This window comes from Bombus pascuorum, chromosome 6 (assembly GCF_905332965.1).
Source record: "Bombus pascuorum chromosome 6, iyBomPasc1.1, whole genome shotgun sequence".
In the NCBI taxonomy this organism is placed as follows: Eukaryota; Metazoa; Arthropoda; class Insecta; order Hymenoptera; family Apidae; genus Bombus; species Bombus pascuorum.
The window spans coordinates 15,786,013-15,811,047 of NC_083493.1; the positions used below are offsets into that span (position 1 = coordinate 15,786,013).

The following is a 25,035-nucleotide window of genomic DNA, read 5'->3' on the forward strand; positions in this document are numbered from 1 at the left end:
AGAAATCGCGAATAGAAATTCCTACGATGTTACTAAGAAACTGATAATGCAGCATTAGTATAGGCAGACATACATACATATGTATATAATATTTTGTGACGTTGACTCATGTAGGAAAAAAGCTACTTTGCAATCATAATATATAAAATTTATTGACTTTTTTTCATGTAAGGAACAGATATATATATAAAAAATTAATGGAATATATAAAAATATTTTGCTTGCATATAAAGGGTTTTAGTAAAAAAATATATATTACATCTAAATATTTCAATTAAGATTATATTCTTTGATAATATTTGCAGCAATAACCAGTCTTTGTATCTCTGATGTACCTTCATAAATTTCCGTAATACGCGCATCTCTGTAATGACGTTCTGCCGGCATATCAGTAACGTAACCCATACCACCTAAAATTTGTATACATTGATGAGTGCAAAAAGTAGATGTTTCAGATGCCGACAACTTTGCCATAGCAGCTTCCTAAACAAGAACAAGAGAATTATTAGATTACATTTAAGCTTAATTATTTTTTTTTTTTTTTTTTGTCATACCTTTGTATAAGGTTTATTATTATCCTTAAGCGTGGCTGCTCGCCATGTTAATAATCTTGAACTTTCTAATTTTAGTGCCATGTCAGCAATTTTTTGTTGAATTATTTGTAGTTTTATGATAGAATTACCGAATGCTTGTCGTTTTACTGCATATTCAACCGCACAGTCTAGAGATGCTTGAGCTATGCCTAAAGCTTGAGCAGCAATGCCTATTCTGCCAGCATCTAGAAATGTAATTTAGTTATTACACTTTTAGATGTTGTATTTGTATGGATGTTAGTTTATTTTATACCTAGAGTCATCATTGCTATTTTAAAACCCATTCCTGGTTCTCCTAATATATTTTCTTTTGGTAAGATACAATCTTCAAATATTAATGAACAGGTACTGCTTCCATGAATACCTAATTTATCTTCTTTCTTACCAATACTTAGTCCTTCTGTAGGTTTGTCGATTATGAATGTACTTAAACCTTTATGTTTTTTAGATCTGTCTGTTGTAGCAAACAAGATAATTGCATCTGATTCATATGCATTTGTTATCCATGATTTTGTACCATTAATTATATAATTAGATCCATTTAATTTGGCAATAGTAGAAGCAGCACCTGCATCACTACCATTGCCTGGTTCACTAAGAGCGAAACATCCAATCTTATTACCATTTGTAAAAGGAGTGATATATTTTTCTTTCTGATCTTTACTGCCAAATTTTTCTATAGGACCTAAATATAGGGAATTATGTACACTCATTATAACACCTGTACTGGCACAAGCTCTAGATATTTCTTCCATTGCAATAACATAAGCCAAATAATCTAGTCCAGTTCCACCTACATTTTCGGGAACTGCTATGCTCATTAAACCCAGTTCACCCATTTTTTTTATTTGCTCTTTTGGATAAAGATGTTTCTTGTCTATTTCTGCCGCTAAAGGCTTTAATTCTGCTTCTGCAAAATCCCTATAATAATATTTATTGTAAAATAAATAGAATAAATTACATTGCAGAAGAAAAAAATATGTATTATAAGATTACAGATTGTAATTTAAAATAAGTGTAATAAATCAGTTTAAGAGAGAGAAGCATTATCTTTACAGGAATAAAAATATTGTAAGTAAATATATAAGTACCTGCATGTTTTGTGTAACATCTGATGAGTCTCTGATAGCATAGAAAGGGATGCAATATTTCGAGTAACATTGTTATAGATTGGGGTTATATTTTGTGCAACTGCAGCAGAAAATTAATCATTAGGTTTTTATATCTGACATCTTTATCTCTAAAATAGCACTTTTTAAACGAAGACGTACCAAGTAACCTTATTTTGTACATTGTTACCAAGTTGCTTTAAAGTAACAATAATACTAATATTTCAACGTTTCAATAAATTAATTGAACTTAGTCTTACAGCAATATCGTCACATGTAATAATTTTATTTATACTGTTTTATATCGGTGATAGCAATTACATACATACATATGCAAGCTGAATTTGAACAAATTATAGCAGTCAATCTTTTATTAAAGAAATTATTTTTATATGTGTATTTAGAACAAAAATTAAGCGATTATAATTGAATAGTTATCTGTATTATATGTTACTTATAAAAATGTTTAATATAAATTTAAAAAATGATAAACTCTTAACTACGTATTATTTGCAGATGGAGGGACGACTTGATGCAAAAAAGAAAACGAAAAAAAATATAAATATGAAAATAATAACGATAACTTGTACATTGGAAAGATAAGTAGAACCTCTTTTAATATGCTCCTTTTTATTTTAAATACTGTTTTTTAAGATCCGTTTTAAATAAGTATACATAATTAATTTAAGGTACTTTTGAAACATGCCTTTTTTTATTTTAAATTAGTAGCAACTTTTTATTTTTATGTAAATGAAATGTATTTTATGTATTTATGCTATACGTTGACGTTTTTCATAGTCGTAAACAAGCTTCGAAATTGGCCATATTTTGCCGCGATATTTTCAACGGCAATAAACAATCAATATGTTCGCGGGAGTAATACGAAAATGTGCGCATGTACGGATAGTATTCCTGTTCGATAATAACTGGTTTGTTTCTTCAGCTCCAGACAGCGAACCATAGAAATTTAACGAACAACAATAGGAATTTCTATTGAATAGAAATCAGAAGATGTCGAATAGTAAATGTGTTAAACAGTTACGCAAAAATTATATTAAAGAACAGCAAGAAATGTCACATTCGGAAAAACTACGATTAATAGATGATGAGTTGAATGCATTTTACAAGTAAATTAATTTTCTTTTATGTATATAGATATAGTTTTTCTTTCTAAAAATTTGTATAATACTGGTTCTTATTAATGTTTTTAGCTTTGTTCCAAAGAATGACATATTTTTGTATTGTTCATATGTAAATATATTGTTCACATGTTTTTATTCTGTTATTAATCTTCTATTAACTCTTTACATTATCCAATTATTCTTTTATCAGTATATTATATATTATATTATACATGGTAAAATATTTTTAATATACTAATTATATTGCATTACATGATTTTAATTAATTATCATTATATTTCATACAACTGGTTTGTAGATATTGTCAACAGGCTGGTTTCACAGAAGAGGAAATGGATATTATTTGTCAACCATTGGTGGCTGCAATGCGACGTTCTTGGCTACAGCTTGTCTTCCGTGGAACGCTTGTGCTGATTGTCCTTGGTACTTTAGCTTGTCTAGCAGCCCAACTTGACTTTGTTGGAACACATTTTACTGCAATCAGTCGTCTTTTACTTATCAAAGTTCTTCCAATTTGGAACTGGCAACCCTTGTACTATGAAAATTGTATGATCAATAATCCTTTTTATAATGATTACATGATAACAGAAGAAGACTGCGTGGTACGATTACTAATATTGATTTAGATATTACTTTAAATAATGTTATAAAATGTATTTCACACAGTTTATTTTTCTATAAAAGATTGATCCCGACATACAGAAAGTATTGAAAGTATTTCCAGAAACTAGTCATTAATCTTTTCAAAAATTATATTTGCAGACTTGCGAAGCTCTAGAAACCATTGATCGTTTGTCAGATGTGAGATATCGCAATCTTGTTGATAATTATTTGAGTAGGGATGCGCCTGCAATTATTACAGATGCGATGGACTCTTGGGCAGTTATGAACACAGATTATTTCTGGTTTGATAATATCACTCATGTAAGTACAAAGGAAGATATATTTTATAAAAGTATTGTATCTTTCTTTATTCTGAGAAAATAAATACATAATTCTAAGATAAACAATTTCATGTACATTAAACTAAATAAATGATATATATTTTATCTACAGCTTTATTTAGAAAACGAACGCTTAATGGAAACAGTACCTTGTGCTTTAACTTCAAATCTGAGAACTGGTTCGTCCGACTTGGCAGCATTTTTACGTCGGGTACATTCACCTGAAGTAGCTAAATGGTTTGTCCACTGGCAAAATTGTGACATCAACGCGGTGAAGGTGTTGAGAAAATATTATCAACGCCCGTACTTTCTTTCAAGTACTGTCTCACCAGCACATTTTAATTGGGTCCTTATGTCTTCGGATTACAATAGTCCAAGTTATAAAAAGGTCGAACTAGATTCGGGTCTCATAGCTCTAGCTCAACTACGGGGAGCTACGCAACTTCGTTTGACTCCTATAAATCCTTGCAACAGTTCTTGCCCCGAACTAATAGCAGATTTGCATCAGGGCGAGATGCGTAAGTTGAATAATTGGTTGCACAGTTAGACTTTTGTTGGTAGAAAAATTTAAATTAATAAACGTAATAGAACAGACTAAGCACTGATGACATTGATTTTAGTTGTTTTTACCAATTTAATGTGGACTTTGGAATACGCGCCGATGAGAGGATTAGACAACATCGCAATCTTGACTGAAACCGTCTGGGAGGAGGATACATAAACAATAACACTCTTCTCTTTATATTGCGTTAGTCCATGATATTCCGAATCCAAGTATATATCGCTTAATTAAATTATATGTACATGTACTCATTCTGCTATAGTGCATAGTTCACATTAAATAAAGTATTCTCGCTCATCAGATACGTGTATACTTATTTTGTAGGTCGACCATTTTCTACTTTACGATAAAACCTTTTATTTTACTATTCTATCGGAGGTTGAAGAAAAGGACTTGACGAGGATACCAAAAAGTAACAACAAACAAGATTCGTTTTTTATTAATTAATCGTTTATAATAACATTGTGTTTTTTGCTGATTTTTTTCTTTTGTAGCAGTTTTTCCGATATTTCAGTTGGGCTAACAAGGAATAGATTGTTATGCACCGATTCATAGAAAAAACAAAGCGCAAGATTACTGAATGACAAACGTAGCTGGCGATTCGACATGCTTAATCGATGCGATAATTTGTTATATTAAAAGTTGTATGAGTGTATATAATCGATTTCTTCTTTTGCGCTACGTTCTGTTTATACAATCTTAGGGTATCGATGCAAGAGAAGGAATGACAATAATTGGCGCCTAGCTAATAACACCATCGAAGTACGTTCCTCGGGTCTTCTATTCCGCACTCTGCCAACTACTTCTTTTCAACTCATTTTCTTTTCGAACCAGCTGTGCCCTCTCTGATTTTTATTCATTATATCATATGCACCGATATACACACACGCACACGTATGCACATTCTTCCTCTTTTCTTTCTTTATTCTATCTTTCCATAAAGTGTTTTCATGGAACAAAGTTCTACGATTCCGAAGAGAGCTTTAATCTCGCATCGAAGATTAACACTCATCGCTAATATCTGTTGGAATATCGTGTATTATTTAACTAACCGTTATCTAAATCGAAATAACGCATGTACATCTATTTTTCTCAGGATGTGGAAAACACTTTTCTGAAAGAGAGGTTTCGGTATGAGATCTAACACCGATTACTTTATTTATTTATTTGTTTTCATCGAATCGAAAGGATTTTCCACGCGCTTCAGACGGTCATCTCAGCGAAAGAGGATCGACGATCGAACGAACATCATTCCGCCATCGATTTATTTAGGACATACACATACGCATCATCCTCGGCACGGCTTATATTTGCAATTCATATTGTATTAGCTGTCGCGGTATCAAAAGATTGTTTTATACGAATCCATTCAACGACTAAATTTATAACAATGACAATGTACAAGTGAGATACTACACAAAAATGAGCGTAGACAACGAACGAAACGATTTCGTGGTATCTAAGAGAATCCAATTTTCTCTCGTTTATTATATTTCCCCACACTTTTTCATTTAATTTCTTAGAGCGTTATTTATGTTTAGTCTGCGCTTGTTTTTTTCTTTTTTTCTTTTTTTTTTTTATTTCGTTACGTTTCATTTTTGGTAAATGTTTAAATAAAAAGATTCGACTAAGTATTATCCGTTAGTTCTTAATCATGTTCGACCGTTGCATTGCGTCAGATTATTGTTCCTGTTGTTGTTAAAATTATTATCTCCTAAGATTTGGTCTGATCACAAAGAGAGAAGAGACAGAACTTAGCTCTCGATTCGTGGGATACTTGAAATGGGTCTTTCCCTCGCGTTATATTCTTTGCTTCCTTTTAATTAATACTACTTGCATATTTTTTTTCTTTTTTACTTTTCGTTTATGATATCTAACACTTAACGATAATAGATGAAGATCTCCCCTTAACTCTCTGTTCCGATATTCTCTTTCGTACATACTCAATGCGGCTATATTTTGCAGTGATTCTGAATTTCTCATACATTCCCGTTTGAATCGCTTTAAACTCGTTTCGCTACGTGACTTATCGCTATGAAACTCAACAATGAAAGATAAGGAAAGAAAACAAAACCGTCAAAGAGATGGAAGATGAACGTTACAAATTCGCTAAGTAATATTCAGTTAACACATTCACTACCATTTGAACCAAGTTTTTATTTACGGGCTACTGATCGTTTGTCTGTTTTCTTGAAAAAAAAAAAATCTCGTTTCCCTTTTTATAGATATATAGAACGTTCCGTCAATTTTCTGCCATCGTTGCGAGTTAATTATTGTTTTCGTTTACATCTTCCGACGGATCGGTTGAATTCCCAAATTTGGTAGCTTTCGTCGATCGATCCTGACACTGGTAGCGAACGTGTTAAGCGTTTGAAGATCTTAAATGTCACGTCAGTCTTTTTTCTTTTTTTTTTTTTCTTTTTTCGTTTAATCGCCTGAATCAACATTTCACATTAGATATGTTCACAGCAAAGATTCGTAGGAATTCTGACATCAATCGCGAGTTTACTCCGAGATCGCGCAAGGGGTTCTATCGGACAAAGATGAAGGAAAACGAGTTTGTTTCTCGCTCGATCCATTGGAATCTACTAAATCAATGGTTAATCGTTAAATATTCAAGAATATCAATAAATCACACGACGACGGCGTTCTAATAACAGTTTGACACTATCCTGGTAAAATTATTATTTACGTAACGCTACATTTCCTTCCAATGGATCAAACGACGTCATTGGTAAACGAACAGCATCGAAAGCGTATTTATCCGTTCGACTGGATTTTTTGATTCGGATAAACATTTTTCAGTTTTCAACGTTCGCGAGAATACAGGTCGAACGAGATCGACAAAGTTGATTTTGCAATTTCGTGGCGTTAAATCGAACACGGAAATCGAGCAAGCATTACACATTACACATTTCGCGGCTTTTGGTCAATGACGATACGACGATGGCTGGAACCGCGATCGTTGGAACGTTGCTTAATCATAATCACCTACAGTTTCCAAATGCGTATTGTAAATATTAAGAAAAATACTTTTATTCGTCTGACTTTTCCATTGTGCCGCGAACGAAGCAAAAAGAAACACTTTTACGGAACTAAGGGAAACGAATCTACGTTTGAATAGCCGAATTTGGTCTCTCGAGGAAATGTCGTTTGGTCCATAGTCATAGTATACACAGTTCCTGTAACTCTTGCTCGTTAAACGTTATGCGATTCATCGTGATCGACATTGCAAAAACAAGAATCACGAACCAATTATATAATTACGAGTCTGATGGTAACTACTACACGCGGGGGTGGCTCAAACACGTGGTCCAGCAAACAGTTCTTCACGATTTAATCAATTAACTCGATGGTTGATCTTTCGGATGAAAGACAAGAACGAAATATCGCGGTAATCGGAAATTAGGATTTGAGAAAACGTAAGTCGATTTTTCGCGTTCGAATTTGTTACTCGGGCGAATCTAAAGAAGAAGGTTTTCGTAAAGGATGAAACTGGAACTCAGAGCTTGATACTTCGTGAATAAAATGAAGCTTAATTGGGCCGCGCGTTTGACACCCTGATAATTAATTCCTAGATCGCACATCTTTCACCGCTTATTACCGCATCTGTCGACACTCGATTAACATGAACGGACGAGAGGCAACTATCGGTTCCAAACAGATATACCCGCGATATTTAATAACAATTATGACCAATTTCGTTTATGATACTCAAGGTATGATACCGGCAAAAATGACATCTTTGTAATTTGTCACGTTTCCTTCGCCTTACTAAGGTTTCTTTATGTATATTTATATTTATATATATTTATATCACGGCGAAAGAAAAAGAACAATCGAAGGTAAGGATACTTTGTACAAAATACGATACAAGTAGCGATGTAACAACACTTTGCAATAGTTAAATATAATATGTATATGTATGTGTATATATATTTGTATGCATACATACCTTTACGTAGATATATCAATAATCAATACATATATACGTATACGTATGTACGCATATCTGTATATGCATATGTATATATTTATATCTCATTACCGTAATATACGTATGCTATGATCTCTCATATTATCCCCCTCCTCGTTCCCCCAAATATATTCTTTTGTCGATCGAATTCACATACTCCATCCCCCTCGGAGCGATATTAATTAATTAATTAATTTATTTGTTTTATTTATATATTTATATATTTATATGTTTATGACGTAGTTCAGTTTGATCCATGAGTCGTCCTATTATAAATCTTCCGGTCGATTATTACATTAACACGTATCTCTTGATGTCGTCTGACCTCTGTCTTGTAAAATGGTTTATTTATTTCGTAGTCGTGCTCGCGACCATGACAAGGAGCGACTATCCAGTTTACGAATGTCCTTTACGAATGATCCGCTTGCATCGCGTTAATCTACTTGGCTATTCTTATAATAACGCGCTTACTTCCTTCCTTTCGTCTGTTTCTGTTAATGGTTTAACGTAAAGTTTGGTTGTACACCTTAGGACAGGAAAATGAAACATCGGGCGAAGAAAGACGGAAATAGCAAGGATAATCAAATGACAGAGAATAAGAACAACGATCTTTCCTGTGCTTATGTCACGTTTCGATGTTTGAATTTCTGGAATGTCCGTCGGTCGTTCGTCAAACTGTAAGTAAGAGCTTCTTCTAACGCGAGATTTAGATAACAGCCTAAACTCCTGAACTACGAAATAAAGTAAATAGTTCTACCTTTCCCTTTGTTTTTAACAAATTTGTCAACTTCGTGCAATCTCGTTTCAGTCCACTTACTGCCTTTTCATATATATATATGTATACATAAAATATTATTGATCTAATTAATACCTAATATAATAATAAGAATTAATTCATTGGAATAATTGATGAACGATTCTTTTTTAATAATGATCTAATTATGTACTGTCGTTCGATTGCTTCTATCCCTGTAGTTTGTTCGGAAGTGCTCCGTTGTGGTCAAAAATTTCAGCATTCCAATTAACGCTAAAACCGGCTACGTGACATCTAGACGAACGATACTATCGTATACAAGGAGGAAGTAGCAGTAAGGAAAAAACATAACGAGGAGAAGATGAAGGATCGGAAGAAGAAGAGGAATAAAATAGACAAAAATCGAACCAAGATTGTTCGTTATTTTTAGGACTCTGGCACTTCTGTTCCAAGGAACAAGAGTCGTTAATTATATGCGATTTCAGATTGATTACACTCTCGGACGATGTTAGAGAGAGATATTAGAAAAACGCAAGCGAACATTCCTCTTTTCTTCTCATCTTGCTAATACAGGAAGTTGAATCAACGAGAAAGTTACATTATAAATAACTCGATCTTCTCGTGGGCGATCAGAGCTTTTCGATCGAACGATCCAGCAATGGTTGCGAAAAATAATAACAGTCGTTATAGTAGCAGCAACAGCAGCAGCAGCAGCAATGGCAGCACACATTTACATTTGTATTCGTTCAGGGATATTCGCGAAGACCTGAGCGGACGAGACGCGTTCGTACGTTCCTGCCTGCGCGTCTCGCTTACTCTCCGCGAACGTTTCTCCGTGTAATACTGATTTACAAACAGACCTCCCGACCCCTCGAGCTTTCAGCGTGGACCCACCCGATGGATAACGCGATGGGACAGAAATGGAGAAGAAGCGGAGCTGGCGACACGAGCAGGGTAATAACTCACTTGCCTAGTCCGAACTTCATGAAAATCAGTTCTTTCCCTTTCGACAGGATATCGCCGCCAGCGCTCGCACCGGCCATCTCCGTGAATTTTTGCATCAGATTCGGCCCTGTACTCTGCTGCTGTTGCTGCTGTGGTTGCTGTTGTTGGCCTTGAGTAGTATTCGGTTGCGCCTTCGCTTGAGGCGTCGGTAACACCGTTGGTATTCCTCTCATCGGCTTACTCGTGCCCTGATTGCCTTGCATAGAGGAACCTTGGTTCTGTTGCGAATACGGCTGATTCGGTTGCTGCTGTTGCTGCTGCTGAGGCTGTTGCTGCTGGAATTGTTGGCCTTGGGGACCGAATCCTGCACCCTGCTGTTGATAACCTTGATTCTGTGGTTGATAGTTTTGGTTCTGAGGATTTTGCTGTTGCTGTTGGTACGGTTGATTCTGTTGCTGATAATCTTGCTGACCAAGGCCCTGCATACCTCCTGGCACATTACTACCACGATTGATCGCGCCTCCCCTCCCCTTCCCCTAGAAATTGAAGCGACATAAATTAATTAAATAAACTACAAAAATGCTCGCTTGTATCTTCGTTCTCTATAGACTTGTTCGTATAGTTTTTCAAACAATCTGCAGCAGCAAGTTTAATTTCGTTTCGTTTAATCGTAGTATTCGTTTCGAGTGCTTGGTACCCTGAAAAGTTCAAACAAATTTTTATTCTACAGAAACAGATTCCTTCGTGATGCCGCTGAACTTCGATCTAATCGAACATTAATTATTTATCCTTTCGTTACACATTACAATGATGTCTTGCTTTTTCCCTACTATATTGCAGCTATCTTACGATGTTCTATGACGAGTAATGCGTTTGTACTAATATGCTGATTTATCGTTACCTAGATGAGGGGGCGATAATGTGAAAAGGTATTTTAACATATGCTTATTAGGACGTAATATTCGAAACAAAATCAAGTGGTTCGTTTCGCTTTATAAACTAACTAATTTATAATGTCGTTATTTTCGATCGGTGTGACGATACGTTGACCTGTATGGCGCTCAAACTTTACGCAACTGTTAAAAAATGGAAAAATATACTAAATAGAATCGTACAGAACAGGAGCTGAGATGAAAAATGACAAAAGTAGAAAAAGGAAGAGAGGAATAGCTGAACACCAGGAAAATATAGTGTTTTCAATTACTAAAAAAGCATGATTACTGCGTATTCGTGCAACTTACGTGTCGGCTATTATACATGCTTAATGCTTAGACGGCTATTAATTAGAAGCATTTAATGACAAGCTGTACATACCACGGTTCTTTTACCGCAAGTACTGTTAATAAAGTGTATTAGAAATTTCCTTTGTTAATATTTATTCGAAAGTGTTAGTAGTAAAATCGAAATATCGTACTTTTTAGATACAAGTCTATCAAATGCAATTCCATGCCAAATAGATGTTAGATACGAATAGCTCGTGTCTTTGAATGCTACTTTCTTAATGAAAATTTTACAATTTCTTCTCTCGTATAATTGTAAAATTTCTCAATGTATTACTGTTAGAAGCAATTGCTATTTCAACACTGTACGAAATCGATCAGCATACGATAATAATTGTAAGAAGTAATTTCCATCAACGTCTTGTGTAGATACACTAGGTAAATTTTACGTGGCCTTCTAACAATATATCGTATCACAAATATCGAATATTCGTGTCAAAAAATATTCAATATCAGTTAATATCGTTAATTCATCGATCCTTTAGAACTTCCAAAAACATACCTGAGTCACTGAAAATATTTTTCAATCCTTAAATTGTCAAAGCCATCGGACTCGATTATCATTCTTTGGGTATCCTTCCATAAATGAAAGAGGGACGATAACAAAAAAAGAAAAAACTTTCTAGAGAAGTATCTAACTAGAAACTAAAGCGTGACGGTGAATTCGGAGAAACTAACGAAAGAAATATAGTTGAACAATTGTACAAGTTTTGCAGCGAGAAGGTAGAAAGCACGCAGAGAAGCAAAAGTGAAAATTTCTGGATAGAGCAGTGGACTCACCTGCTGTTGAAGGTGGGGTGGTACGGGGCCTTGCTGATGGGCACCCATAGGTGTGGGCCCATGTTGATTGGACGTGGTTACAGTCGTGTAGCTGTGGTGATTCGCTTGTTGGTACGCTAGATGCGGTGGATTGTTTTGTTGATGTTGGAGTTGATGTTGTTGGTTGTTCATTAGTGATGGTGGTTGTTGTTGTTGTTGTTGTTGTCTAGAGTCTAAGTGACAGACAGGGACAGACACAGGCACAATGCAGGCATCTAGCAACAGAGAAGAGAACAAGACCGTGTTGTCATTCATGGCGCATTTATCCTTTCTAGATGGACATTTAGACGCGCTGTCGAGTATGCCAAGTAATAATTTCTTCGTTCTAATGAAATTATACTTTTTTCCCTTCTATGTTCCTATTTCTTGTTTCTACTCTTTTAGTATCAGACCTTTTTGCAATTTTTATCTCAACTTTCGGTATCTCTTTACTTTTTTAAATGTTTTACTTCCAACATCTTAAAAAGTAAAGTTCTCGATTACTCGGCAAAACCTGGACTTGCGCATATAGTTAAATTTTTCTCGCGACTTTATTCTTTATGCTTCAAGACACGAAATTTGATAGAAAACATCGTATTAATAACTCGAAATGAGTCATCAGAAAGAGTAAATTGCTTCAATGTCTAAATGGCCAGCATGACAACACGACACGAACGACAATCATGTGACACGACGACCATCGACCAGTTCAGGCACACAGAAACATAGTATGTCATTATATAGAATACACGCAATATAGTTATATACATATATATACATATATACATATATATTTTCTTACACACATGCATATGTATATATATGTATATGTATATGTATACAGTGTAAATATAACACGTATATATATATGTTATATAGAGGAAAAAGATAGGCACGTAAAAAAGTAACAGAGCCGAAAAGTGCTCGAAAGAAAAAGTACGAATATAATACATACGTAGATACAAATACATATGTATGCATTTGTATCTAATAGAAAACACTGAAAGCAGCTTAGTGTTTTATTGTATATATATATATATATATATTCATATATATACAATATATTAGATAGATAAGATAGATAGCTAAATAGATAGATAGGTAGAGATATAGAAAATCGTTTTGCATATGGCAATACACGTGTTCCTAAAAAAATTTGCAAATACAAAATAGCTTTCACACATTGCGCGGGCACATTAATCTCGTTATCGGACGTTCATATTGTGATAATTTCGAACGAATTCCTAGAAACTCGCTATCAGAATGCTACTTTAAAATAATCTCCTGAGAAGAAACGCACCGGGTGACTTACTCGAATGCCTTATCGAAATAGTTGACACGTTGCTTTACCCTCTATTGCAATCTCTCGGTAATTTTGCAAGATAGGTACGCCCCTAAAAATGTAAGCTCTGCATCGATTAACGACGATCGGGCCTTGCTAGATGGCTCAATTATAAACTTGTGTAACCCTTCTGCCTGTCGTCTGGCACATCTAGTTTCGTGTCTTGTGTTGCTTGCTGTTTGTATTTTTTATTTATTTTTTTAGTTTTTTATTTTTTATTCACACTGACGTCCAGTTGTTTTCCAGCTTTCTCTTTTTCTTTCTTCTTTTCTTCCATTTTAAAAGCAACTATTATCGTACGCATCATCGTTTGGCAATTCAAGCAGATTAACTCATGTCGGTCGAATATTATGGCGCCAGTGTGAATTTATTTTCAACCCCTCGAGCCAGTGTTTTTTTATCTTCGTAGAAATCATTCTCAGTCTCGATCTTGATTATCACTGCGTTCGGTTTTCTGCTGCTTGCTTACTCTGTCATTTCAAATTTAGCTTTATTTCGCTTCGCAAAGTTGAAGAATAATGGTAAAAGTTCCAGCTACTTTGTGTACTTGGCTTGAGGAGCTATTTGTACCATAATTCGCGGCATCGTAGTGAATAAAAGATCGAATGGCAATTAATTTCAAGTTTTTACCTTTGCCTCGTCGATGACCAGTAGGAGGTTCTCGAGGCGGAGGAGGCGGTCCTCTTACTCCGGGTCCTTGACTTTGACCAGGAGGTCTTCTGTTTCCTGGAGGAAGTTGTCCTTGTGACGGCTGATCAGGCGCTTCAGTGAGGAAATTGCTCGGTACTAGGCCACGCACACCATTTAATTCACCCATATAAAATCCATCATCGTCCAAATCACCATAGACATAAATTTCATTTCCAGTTTGAAATGCCAGTTCCACTTGCTATGGAATCGAAATATGTTAAAGCGTGTAAGTATAAATTTAGCTTATATACGTTCCTATATAAAAGAAATTTTGCTTGTTAGAGAACTTACGGAATCGACATTGGGAGATAATTCGTGAGGGTCATAATCGTATAGTGCTATCATTTTCTTTACAGGCATGCTAGCGTAGATATCTCCCCATCTTCCTCTCCTTCCTGACTGTCCCTGTCCTGGCTGGTTCGGATCTTTAATTTCTTCGACCATGTTGTAAGGAACGTATCCTCGTCTACCATGACATTCTCCCCAATAAAATCCATCCGCGTCTTTTTCACCGTACACCTACCAAATTAATTTACAAGTTAACATTTCATGAATTACGTGACAGACGATCAAAAAATCTATCGACAAAGACCTTAATCGTATCGCCTTCAGAGAATGGCAATTCTTCTTCGCATGCGTCTGGATTGGGTGACATTCTTTTCGGGTCATAATCGAATAGAGCAACGAACCAGCGTGTTCTCTTGTTCATTTGTTGTGCACTGCTCGATGGATGACTGGCACCACCTTGAGCTTGCATTCCCCGTCCACGGTAACTAGAAGTCCTACCTCTCTGACTTCCTATGAGAGTAAAAAAATGCAAAATAGAGTTAACATGTAACACATTGTTAGTGGATCAATATGATTAAGCGTAACTGTATTCGAACCTTGTGTCGAGTGTTCATAGTAAGGATCTTGAGGTCTACCAGCAGGACCACCCATTCTCCCGGGTCGATGTGTCCCAGGAAGTCCTTGCTGTCCCATTTGTGATCCGTATCGATGTTGGCTGCCATGATGCAACGGCATTCCTCTACCTCTGCGTGACGGATCATCTTCCTCGCTGTAATTCGCTTCGCTTGCCGAATCTTTGGTGATCTCTGGAACTCCTAAGCGACAGTAGGCAATACGTGCAAAATTTCAAAAATTTCAATCGATCGTTTTGAATAAATAGTATTTCGTTGTGATATCTAAAATATTTTGAAAAAAAATTACTAAGGACATGGAAACTGGTTTGATTTATCTAAGGACTCTTACCCATCTGGGACATGCTCTGTCCAGGATAAATTTCTTTATCGGATAGATTTTCGTCAGTCTCGATGATAACTTGGCCGTGAGAGTCAACCCTAGTATTGCCGTGTCGCCTTATGTGAGATGGTACAGGAGTCGATGGATATCTCTGACCTACAACTCCCATACGATGTCTATTCGGGTCGTCCACTTGCCCGGTGCCGGAAGGCTGAGGTTGTCCTTGATCTTGCATGTGCGTAGATCCATGTTGCAAATGAGTCGCGGTCCCGCCACGAAGAACGCTACAAGGAATGGCAGTAGCACAGCTATCGCCCGATTGACTTTCCCTGCTTTTTGTCCTAACTGTGATGTGCTTTGGGTTCAAGCCCATAAGCTTATGTATGTCCACCAGAGCGTGGTCACCAGTGGGGCTGTCTACGTCGGTGACCTTTTTTCCATCGGCATACACCGCGTAACCGGTGACGGCCGAACCGTTTAGGGCAACAGGCTGCCAGGTCACTAGCAAAGTGCCGTCCTGCGGTCCAGCCTCCACCTATCGTAAATATCGTACGATCATTCGTTAAATATCATAACAATTATGACAACGGAATACATTGGAACAATTATTAACCTGGATATCGACCGGAGGATCAGGTAATCCTTTGGGCAACGTTTTGAAATGGACGTGACATGCTAAATTGTTTGCCGCTTGAGTGTTTTGGTCCTCGAAGTGCGTCGCTCTCAGGTTCTTCGCTTTAACAGTCACCCTATAGATCGTCGAGGGTGCTAAACCAGTAATTGTGTGTCTGTAAACACCAGGCTTCACCGTCCTAACTTCGACGTTATTCACGCAAACCACGTGTTGATGATTACTATTGCTCGGCATCCACGATATGACAGCACTGGTGGCGGTTACGTTCGACGCCTTGACAGCAGTTGGACCCAAGGCTACATCCTTACCGATCACCATTGTGCAAGCGGCATCACGAGACGTTCTTCGTGAATGCGTCACTGATCGCACGCTTATCCTGTGTGGCTACATTAACAATCGAACGAAGTCGAATAACTTGACAAGCTCCTACGTTTGCTTATATACATCGCTATGCAAAAAATTTCACGAATCCTCATGAAATTCAACCGTACCAATTGACAAGAGATACTTTGAACTCTATTATAAAAGTGGTTGATCTTTGGTTTATGTAGAATTTAATAATACTAAAATTTTGCAAAGTGCACACTATTCTACTTAAGAAAAGTTTATCCTTACGAACCCTGGTGGAATCAACCCCCTCGACCAATGCTCTGGTCCTCTCAGTTGCTTTCACAGTAACCTTCAACACTCCGTCCACGTAGACGTGATAGGACTCCAACTGATGAGTATTTTCTGGTGCCGTCCAACCAATTAAGACGCTCTTGTTCAATTGCCGCTCGAGTGTGAGGTGCTGCGGCGCCGGAACTAGGTCCGAAAACAGGTAGACTTCTTCAGGAAAAAAAGACAAGACAAGCCTAGCTGTAGCTAAAAATCTTTCACTATCTAATTCTCTAAGCCAACCTAAGACCATCCAATACTCAACACAGTGCAAGATTCCGTTTATGTTGATCACCAATCATTTACCTCCGCTCTCAAACAGAAAAAACCATTCTTTAACTGCTACAGCAATTAAACAACATGCATTTGTCCTACTTTCAAAGAAGACCGTTAAATAACAAAAATTAGTTAAATATGGGGAAAATTGGTATTCTACACATACGCAATTAAGCTTTCCTTATCTTCAGGAACAAGCGTAATTAAAAGATATGTATTGTTGCGAATATACATACACCTTGTTGAATCAAAGAGAGTGTTAGTGTTATGAGAAGAAACATACTACGTATTTCAAAGAGCTGTCTGATGAAGGTATGTTGGAACAAGAAAGCGCAATACTATAACGTCATCATAAGTTTGACACTGATCGACATATTAATTTTCAAATTAAAAGTCGCTAACTATACATTGGAAATAATTTTCTAATGAAATATTCACGCAAGCAAAAGGATTTTTCAACTTCTCTAATATTTAATACTTTGAATTCGTTAATAAACATCAGTCTAATATCTATTACTTAAATTCAATCACAACACAACTATGCACACCAATATTCCTCAAAGAGGATCACATATCCATAAGTTTCACGCTATTTCTAGTTGCAGTTACACATGTACACCTAGTTCATCACGATCTACATGCTTCATAATGAAGGATCCAATAGATAATACGAAAACGTACTAACCTGGTGGCTCTTGTTCGTCTTCTTCCGCTATATTATCAAGCTCCGCGTAAGCAGATAGTTCAGCTTGTCGATTTCGATTTCCTTCTTCTAAAGCCGCTAACTCCAGATCAATATCCTGGAGATAACACTAAAAAACAAAGAAAAATTTCAATTAGCAATGCCTCGTAAGGGAAATATACGTAACATTTGTCGTAATAATCTTACATTGCTCACTTGGGGAATATTAGTCGAAGCAGAATCATCAACGTCTCTGAGGCCAAGAACGGCTTGATGAAATTCTAATAGGTCATCGCCGATTAATTTTTGGACGAAATTAGCTGGAACGAGACCGCGTCTACCGTCAAGAGTTTCTGCATCGAGAAAACCATCTTCGTCCGGTTGTCCCCAAACAAGAAGATAATCGCCTCCCTGAACAGGCAACTCCGCTTCTGGATTTTCGTTTGGCGAGTGTTGAAATGGCTCGTATGTAAAACGAGCAATATAGACGTAACATCTGCCTTTGCCGGGTATATCCAGCATGTCCACTTGACCCTCTGTTACAATATTGTCATTGGTCAGTCGATCCAATGGATTAGGAAGTATACTACTGGGTATCTTTGGCATCTGTCTTGAACCAAGGAAATGATGACCCGTCGTAGCAGGCGCTGTCGGCGAACTGGCGCGTAAACTTTGCTGAATCTGCTGGATGATAGCTTGCTGTTGAAGTTGATTGACTTGAGACTGAGCAGAAAGTTGCTGCATCGCTTGAAGAGGATCGCTTATCGCTTGTAATAAGCCTGTCGATGTGGTTCCTATAAAAGAAGGAAAGAAATACTTTTGTATAAAGAAAGGAGAAATTTTTTTAATGGGATATCTTTGAGACCCTGATTTATACCTGAGCTTACGCCTGACGTGCCAAAAGCATTGGTCCCGACGGTGGAATAGGTCGATCCGCTAGTGACGAAACTGCTCGGTACGCTCGAAAAGGAAAGAGCGGTTTGAGGTACACTGGTAAGCGCACCCAAAGTAGAGTGAAAGGAGGATGTCGAATAGGGTGGCAACGAGGATAACGTAGTTTGTGGGATACTTGTCTGTGGAACGGAAAAGTTGTGATGCGGTAGTTGAGTACTAAAGCTACTCGCTCCTGTACTATAGGTTCCGTTTGGATGCGACGTAATGGACAAACTTGGATATGTCGTTGCCTACACATACAGATCAATGTTAATTCATAAATTAAAATTTACGATTATACTTAAAACATAATTTTAAATACCATAGAATCGGATGAATTCATTCGTACCTGCTGACTTCCATTCAATTGAAAACTTTGGGCGGTCTGTGTGGGCTGGGAGTAATGAGGTAATATGCTTTGGCTCGATGACGTCAGGTACGTTGTAGAGGCCGAATGTTGTGGCTGTTGTTGTTGTTGCTGCTGGAGCGGCTGCTGATAGGTTTGCGTATGCGGATAACTCTCCTGATACTGATTACTCGTATAATGGGTGTGCGTTTGTTGCTTCTGCTGTGCCTGCAGAACACTTTGAGAATGAGAGCTCTGTAACTCGGTATGTGTCGGTTGCTGTTGTTGATACTGTTGCATCTTTTGTTGAAAAACAGGTTGCGATTGACTAGTGGAGAGCGACGGTGCTGGTGGAATTGCTTCGCTGTAGTGATACGGCGGTCCGTTCGGAGTCAGTGGTGGACAGCCTGGCATCATTGGCGTTAAGGGCATAGGTGAACCTGCATACTGTTCCAAATTCTCGATCGATGCGTTTTCATTTTATAAGAAACAAAGACAAAGAGATCAAGCGAGAGAGAAAGAGAGAGAGAGAGATAAAGAGAAATAGCTTCACAGCGAAATAAAAACGAATGATTATTTACATACGTGGCTCATCTGTGTTGGCATTCCTAGGTTCAAAGCATGTGGAGGTGGATGCTGATGTTGACAGAGATTAGGAAGGTTTTCCGAGCTAGATCGCAAAATACCCTGTGTAACTGAGGGTTGTTGCGTAGTAACGGATCCTCGAGTATGATCCAAATCGTGTATCATTCTACTAGCACTATGTTGATAAAAATTAGATAAGATTAATCAATAACCGAATGACATTACGAAAAAGCGATGGAAAGGTATCGATCGTTCAGAAGTGAAATATTAAAGCGTGTTTCAAGACAGCAAGGTTAGTAAAGAATATAATATCAAGAAACACACCTATTATCTTGTTCTATCTTTGCTATTATTCTGTCAATTTCAGAACCAGTCGGAGGCCAAGTAGTCGGGACCGTCGAGTGACCCACCATAGGTCCTCTGCTTCGTGCACGTCTCAGGCTTGTTAATTCCAAGGACAATTCTTCGTGCCTGACCATCTGTAACTCCGTCTTCTTTTCAAGTTCCCTTATCTTTGATTGCAATGCTTCAACCGATTCCGGGCCTTGATATCGTCCTGCTATCTTTTCGTGTAGCTGATTCTGTGCCTCTGCATGTTGGCGCTCCAGATCCGCTTTTCGAGCTTCCGTTTCACGCATTTGCTAGAAACACCATATCGCTATAATTAAGTATAATTAACTTCCACGAAACAGATTATTTTCTTTAGCACCAAATGAAACTCAAAACAACAAGGCAAATATAAAATTCTTAATCTGAACGAGCTCGTAAGCTGAATGGCAAATGAAAGATGTTCATCAGCGGTTAGAGAATACATCGATGTCCGTCCGTGCCACTTTGTCGCAACAGAGATCAGTTCTGAAAAATCAGACCGTCAAGTTACGCTTAATATTTATGGTCGAAGGTAGATAATCACCTTTAATAACCTGGAGGGACGCTTGATTGAAAGACACGATGCACAACGAGAATCATCTGCGCGATATTAATAACGAAAAGAGCCTTTGTATTCTGAATGCCTGGAAGGCAGGTACAATCGAACTTACTCGACGCAAACATGTTTGCTTGTTCTAGCGAGGAATATCTAATGTTGAAAAACGATCGAACCGAAGAAGAAAGAAGGAGAGTGACGAGAATTGTTAAAACCTTATTGCGGGTTATCTTTTTAATTAAAACGGATCTTTTTCGTTCGAAATTTGCTTAGAACATCAGTATTTATCGGCTGACGAACACCTCGTTGATACGCTTCTGTCGACCCTCGAAACCGATAGTAATCACGTGATACTTATTACAGCGTATGATTATTACGTGCCCATTATTTTTATACGTAATACTTGATTATGTTTCGATCTTCACACTAGACGAAACGTTCTTTTTTTCATAAACAGATTATCGATAAATTTCAAGACAAAGTAATTTAGTTCGAGTTAGGATTAAATTGATGGTACCTCTGTGGCTATAGCTAAGCGTTGCAAACGAAAGAAAATTCATAAAAAATTGAGAAAAATCAAAAATGATATACGAAGAGCGTCCCGAACAAAAGTAAGGAGGAATAAAAATAAAAAAATTTTAAAGTTGATAACACTTACCTCGAGGATGGATTCAAGAACTGCGTCCTGCATGATGGTGGTTTTCGTGGAGGTGGTAATCCCGACAGCAGATCCGGTATCCTGCAGCTGCGGAGCCTGAGGTGCCGTGGAAGCGCCACCTCCAACACCACAGCACTGCAACATCCCTGAAGTCTGAAACCCTCGCCCGTCTTTATCACGGCCAGTCCCTATCGATCTACCGTGTATCTAGGAGCTATCTTAATTAATTGGCGGCTTTTGCGGGGCCTGCCAGGCTGCACACGACGATCCCACGATTAGGCGTACAATTCTCTGGATGCGAAAAGGAATTCTTTTTTCATCGTGTTCCCACGATACCCTTAGACCCCGAGTGTAAATCGACTGAAAATAGTCGGTTACTCTCCTCGCATGTATAATCATGAAAAAAGATACTTTTCGCATTCAACCCTCTGTATATAGCGACAACAATGATCACATCGTACTCTATTATTTTTCTTTCCTTCTACCATTATTCTACGGTAATTTCTCTTTTTCGTTAAAGGTCCGATCAATCAGCAATATATTACGAGCTGATATATAGAGGATTAAACGGAAATCAACATGCCACATTCGCCGCGTTCGGTACACGAATAACGATAACGTCGCAACGATTTCCGTGATAATGACACGTGGAAGGTGCGCGTGAAACCCAATTGTCGCCTCATTCGTACAGCTTTAAAAACGATCGACGCGTGTAAACTGCAGTTGCGCGAGCTCAATTACAAATTACTGATAGCACTGCCTCTAAATGGGAGAAATTCAATCAACGGGATTACTGGCAACAGGTTCTTCGGAATGTTTCGATCGAAATATACCCGATATGATCAAAAGTTGCCCTTTGTTTCGTTTATTTTACGCTCGAGCCGAATAACGCGGAAAACATCGTTGATATTTATATCAAATTTATCGATACGTTGATTATTATACTCGCGCGATAGCCTGTCGCATGTCGCATTTACGTGAACGTGAAATTTTTCAAGAGAAACATTTCTTCGAGGTAGAAATCGCGTGAATCAAATCTCATCAGCCGACGAGTTATTTTCGACATGAAACCACTCGAGGGATAAAAAACTATACTCGTGCATGCCTATGCAATTATCGTATTCCCAGTTGTAACGGAACTTGATTCCTTGAACACGACTACTAATGAATTTTGTCACGCTCGGATATTTGCCTTTTGCTATTTTTGATTTTTATAATTCTACGATTGACCGCACAATGTGTTCACCTTTTTCGCTTGAAATTACCGAAATATCGAACGATCAACAATTTGTTGCATTCGAAACTGCTACGTTTAAGTAATCTAATAGGTTTCTTTCTTACATCATTGTCGGGAAATATGTATGTTGGACGGAGCTTAAATTTTGCTGACAGGATAACGAAGTATTATCGCTAACTAAAAGGAAAACCACTAATAGTACGACGAATAATTTCAAATAGCTCGTTAAAATGGAAAATAAAACGTAAAAAGATCGGACGTTCGGTTGTAAATTAAAGGAGAATTAAAATCATTTATCGTTACAGTCGAACAAAAACGGAATAACGAACACAGTGTGCGGCGATACGCTTGATCGCTATAATCTCTTTTCGTATCATTTACGCCTTGCAATATGTTCAATTTTAACCAAAGCGTATACGATTTGCGTTATCTTTTAAATCAATAACCGAATAAAATCAACCGTATATCCATCTTTCGTTGTGCAACCAAGAACATGTGCCGTTAAAGAAAGAAGTGTCTAAACGTGGTTCTATTCCTCGAGCTACAAAATAATCTGCGTTAATTTTTAAAACAGTTTTTCCTCGACAATAAAAATCAACTTTTACTTGGATAATTATTTGATCTCAATGCGACGAGAACAGCTCGATTTCATCGGTTCTTTCTTTTCATAATTTCATTAATTCTTTTCACGCTCGAACGATCCAATCACGGTCAGACAGGACACTCTAATCCAGCAAAGAATTTTCGGCGCAAGTAGTAAGACGTACGATATAGCGGCCGACATCTAGTTACAACGAATTCAAGAACGTCCCTGCTGCTTTATTTTACGACTTTTGCCATGTAACACTACGCGATACGCGTATCACGGCGATTTAATTAAATATATTTAAAAAAATACGAAGAACCAGCAGAATATCAAAAATATCTAAACGTTATAAAGGAACGAACGTTATTTTATGAAAACGCTTGATCCAAGGAGAAATATGTTTCAGCCTGCTCATGATACGCAAGTCCAATAGAAACGATAAGGGTAAAGCGCAGAAGTTACGCAAAAAAAAGTAAGAAAACTAAATTTATCGTATAAGAGAAGTGGAATATATAAAATGTAACGCGTTAAGGAATGAATATGAAAGCTACCTTAGATCAACCTGAGGACGTGTAGAAAAGGAAGCAGTTGAAATATGCGAAGACCGAAAGAAACAGGGTAGAAAGAAACGGATGGACACCGATACACATAATACAGTAACACATCGAAAGAGCGAACCAATGGCTTGTTCGTTCAAAGGAAAGACACTTGTTTTAAGCTTCTTGAGACACGATAAAAAATTCAGAAAGGAAACAAATGAAAGTGACCTCTCGACATTTAGTTGATGGAAAAGGAAAGGTTGAGGGTGGTAGTTAAATACAGGAAAGAAGGAAGGAGAGATTCAGAATGAGTTTCTGTCTATGAGCACGGGTCGAGTGGCACGGCACTGCTTATTGATCTCACTACCAATGGTACGTAGTATACATATACACCCGGTGCGCACGGGACACCACTGCACGACGATACGTAAAGCATCCACTATCACTATGAACTGCCTACTGCTATCACCACGAGTAGCAGCGACGTCGACACAACTAGCGGAGCCCTTCGATACGTTTCTTCGCGATACCAATCATACAGATGAAAATCGTGCCACCATCGCCGTCTCCATTTCCTCACTGACACTGTTCTTACGTTACTCCCCTCACTAGGTCGTTTTCCCCGTTTCTTTACTCTGATTTTGTTACGATATTTCTTTTTCTGAATGTTGCAACGATACCGTGAAAAAATGTTCTACCTTGCGTTCTCGGGTAATTCGTATAAGATTCGAGCGTGAAATCTTTTTTTCAGTCACATTTATAAGACCTCGAAGAAACGTTCCGCTTTGACACTTTTATAGTTGCACACAAGCACTTATGTACCACGGTAACAAATTTCTCTCCGTTTCTTTCAATCAGAAATATATACTCTTCCATTCTACCCTCTCTCTTTCTCTTTCTCTCTCTCTCTCACACACACACACACACACACACACACACTCCCTTACTCTCCTTCTCTCCTTATTTTTCAATCAAAGCTAACGAACTTCTCTTTCCTTTTTTTTTTCTCTTTCTATTCAAGAATTCAATCTTACACAATCTATCGTATTGGTTTGTTCACGATGTTGGTTTCGTTTCTTTCACGGGATGCACGACACTTACGATGACCGAGTCGAAGGGATTGTGGCAGGCCAGGGCTGCTGCTGCTGATGAGCGAACTTCACGGGACTCACGAGCTTTTTCACTCGGCTATCATCCCGTACAAGCCCCAAGATCTGCTCGGCCGTGGAAGGCAGGCGGCAGGGCTGCTGGAAATCGGGGGAGGAGGTATATTCGCTCGTCCACCGGAGGAAAGGGGAAACAAGTGGGGGTAGACACGGTTCTGGCGGGAGTACAGTTACTTAGAGGGGATAGAGGACCGGGAAAAAGAGAGAAAGAGCGAGAGAGGTGGTAGCGAGGGGTGCTGTCGCTGGAAAAGCAGCCAGGGGTAGGAACTCCCGTCACCACCAGATATGGGTCACTTTACGATCGATACCGATATAGAACCCCTTCGCAGCTAGGGATCACGAGCGATCGCTTACGTCATTTCTACCCCGATATAGCACCCTAACCTACTGTTCCTTTCATCATCTTTCATCATCTTTCTCAATCTTCTAGAAAG

The 25,035-nt window shown here is 37.8% G+C and overlaps 3 protein-coding genes across 13 annotated transcripts; 1 reads left to right on the forward strand and 2 right to left on the reverse strand.

Annotated features, from left to right (window-relative positions):
- Positions 1-126: 126 nt before the first annotated feature.
- Positions 127-2,137, reverse strand: LOC132907986 (short-chain specific acyl-CoA dehydrogenase, mitochondrial). Its single transcript, XM_060961478.1, has 5 exons — positions 1,865-2,137; positions 1,685-1,784; positions 847-1,514; positions 555-778; positions 127-483 (listed from the first exon to the last, which is right to left on the reverse strand). The coding sequence occupies exons 1-5, from the start codon at positions 1,884-1,886 to the stop codon at positions 271-273; spliced, it is 1,227 nt and encodes a 408-aa protein (XP_060817461.1). The 5' UTR covers positions 1,887-2,137; the 3' UTR covers positions 127-270.
- Positions 2,138-2,230: 93 nt separating this feature from the next.
- Positions 2,231-4,650, forward strand: LOC132907988 (uncharacterized). The gene is made up of 5 exons (XM_060961481.1): positions 2,231-2,829; positions 3,143-3,446; positions 3,607-3,768; positions 3,901-4,306; positions 4,409-4,650. The coding sequence occupies exons 1-5, from the start codon at positions 2,714-2,716 to the stop codon at positions 4,507-4,509; spliced, it is 1,089 nt and encodes a 362-aa protein (XP_060817464.1). The 5' UTR covers positions 2,231-2,713; the 3' UTR covers positions 4,510-4,650.
- Positions 4,651-4,763: 113 nt separating this feature from the next.
- LOC132907985 (RIMS-binding protein 2) lies at positions 4,764-24,679 on the reverse strand. 11 transcript variants are annotated; one of them, XM_060961474.1, is made up of 17 exons: positions 24,470-24,679; positions 21,074-21,208; positions 19,815-20,131; positions 19,491-19,665; positions 18,909-19,352; positions 18,504-18,810; positions 17,834-18,420; positions 17,630-17,756; positions 16,631-16,839; positions 15,991-16,395; positions 15,387-15,912; positions 15,020-15,238; positions 14,728-14,933; positions 14,427-14,654; positions 14,076-14,334; positions 12,086-12,339; positions 4,764-10,561 (listed from the first exon to the last, which is right to left on the reverse strand). In XM_060961474.1, the coding sequence occupies exons 2-17, from the start codon at positions 21,104-21,106 to the stop codon at positions 10,043-10,045; spliced, it is 4,815 nt and encodes a 1,604-aa protein (XP_060817457.1). In that variant the 5' UTR covers positions 21,107-21,208; positions 24,470-24,679; the 3' UTR covers positions 4,764-10,042. The 11 variants fall into 11 exon arrangements, with proteins under 11 accessions (XP_060817457.1, XP_060817456.1, XP_060817455.1 ...); XM_060961473.1 differs by having other exon boundaries at positions 24,537-24,678; XM_060961472.1 differs by having other exon boundaries at positions 16,631-16,815; positions 17,843-18,420; positions 21,074-21,364; positions 24,537-24,671.
- Positions 24,680-25,035: the final 356 nt, after the last annotated feature.

Excerpts from the sequence above, each read along its gene's own strand:
- LOC132907986 (XM_060961478.1), bottom strand. The coding sequence starts at position 1,886 with ATGTACAAAATAAGGTTACTTG. Across the intron at positions 1,515-1,684 it reads ATGTTACACAAAACATGCAG|GGATTTTGCAGAAGCAGAAT; the intron begins GTACTTATATAT and ends ATATTATTATAG. Across the intron at positions 779-846 it reads AATAGCAATGATGACTCTAG|ATGCTGGCAGAATAGGCATT; the intron begins GTATAAAATAAA and ends TTACATTTCTAG.
- LOC132907988 (XM_060961481.1), top strand. The coding sequence starts at position 2,714 with ATGTCGAATAGTAAATGTGTTAAACAGTTACGCAAAAATTATATTAAA. Across the intron at positions 2,830-3,142 it reads GAGTTGAATGCATTTTACAA|ATATTGTCAACAGGCTGGTT; the intron begins GTAAATTAATTT and ends ACTGGTTTGTAG. Across the intron at positions 3,769-3,900 it reads GGTTTGATAATATCACTCAT|CTTTATTTAGAAAACGAACG; the intron begins GTAAGTACAAAG and ends TTTTATCTACAG.
- LOC132907985 (XM_060961466.1), bottom strand. The coding sequence starts at position 21,217 with ATGTTGCAGTGCTGTGGTGTTGGAGGTGGCGCTTCCACGGCACCTCAG. Across the intron at positions 20,132-21,073 it reads TTCTTGAATCCATCCTCGAG|CAAATGCGTGAAACGGAAGC; the intron begins GTAAGTGTTATC and ends TGGTGTTTCTAG. Across the intron at positions 19,353-19,490 it reads TGCCAACACAGATGAGCCAC|TATGCAGGTTCACCTATGCC; the intron begins GTATGTAAATAA and ends AATTTGGAACAG.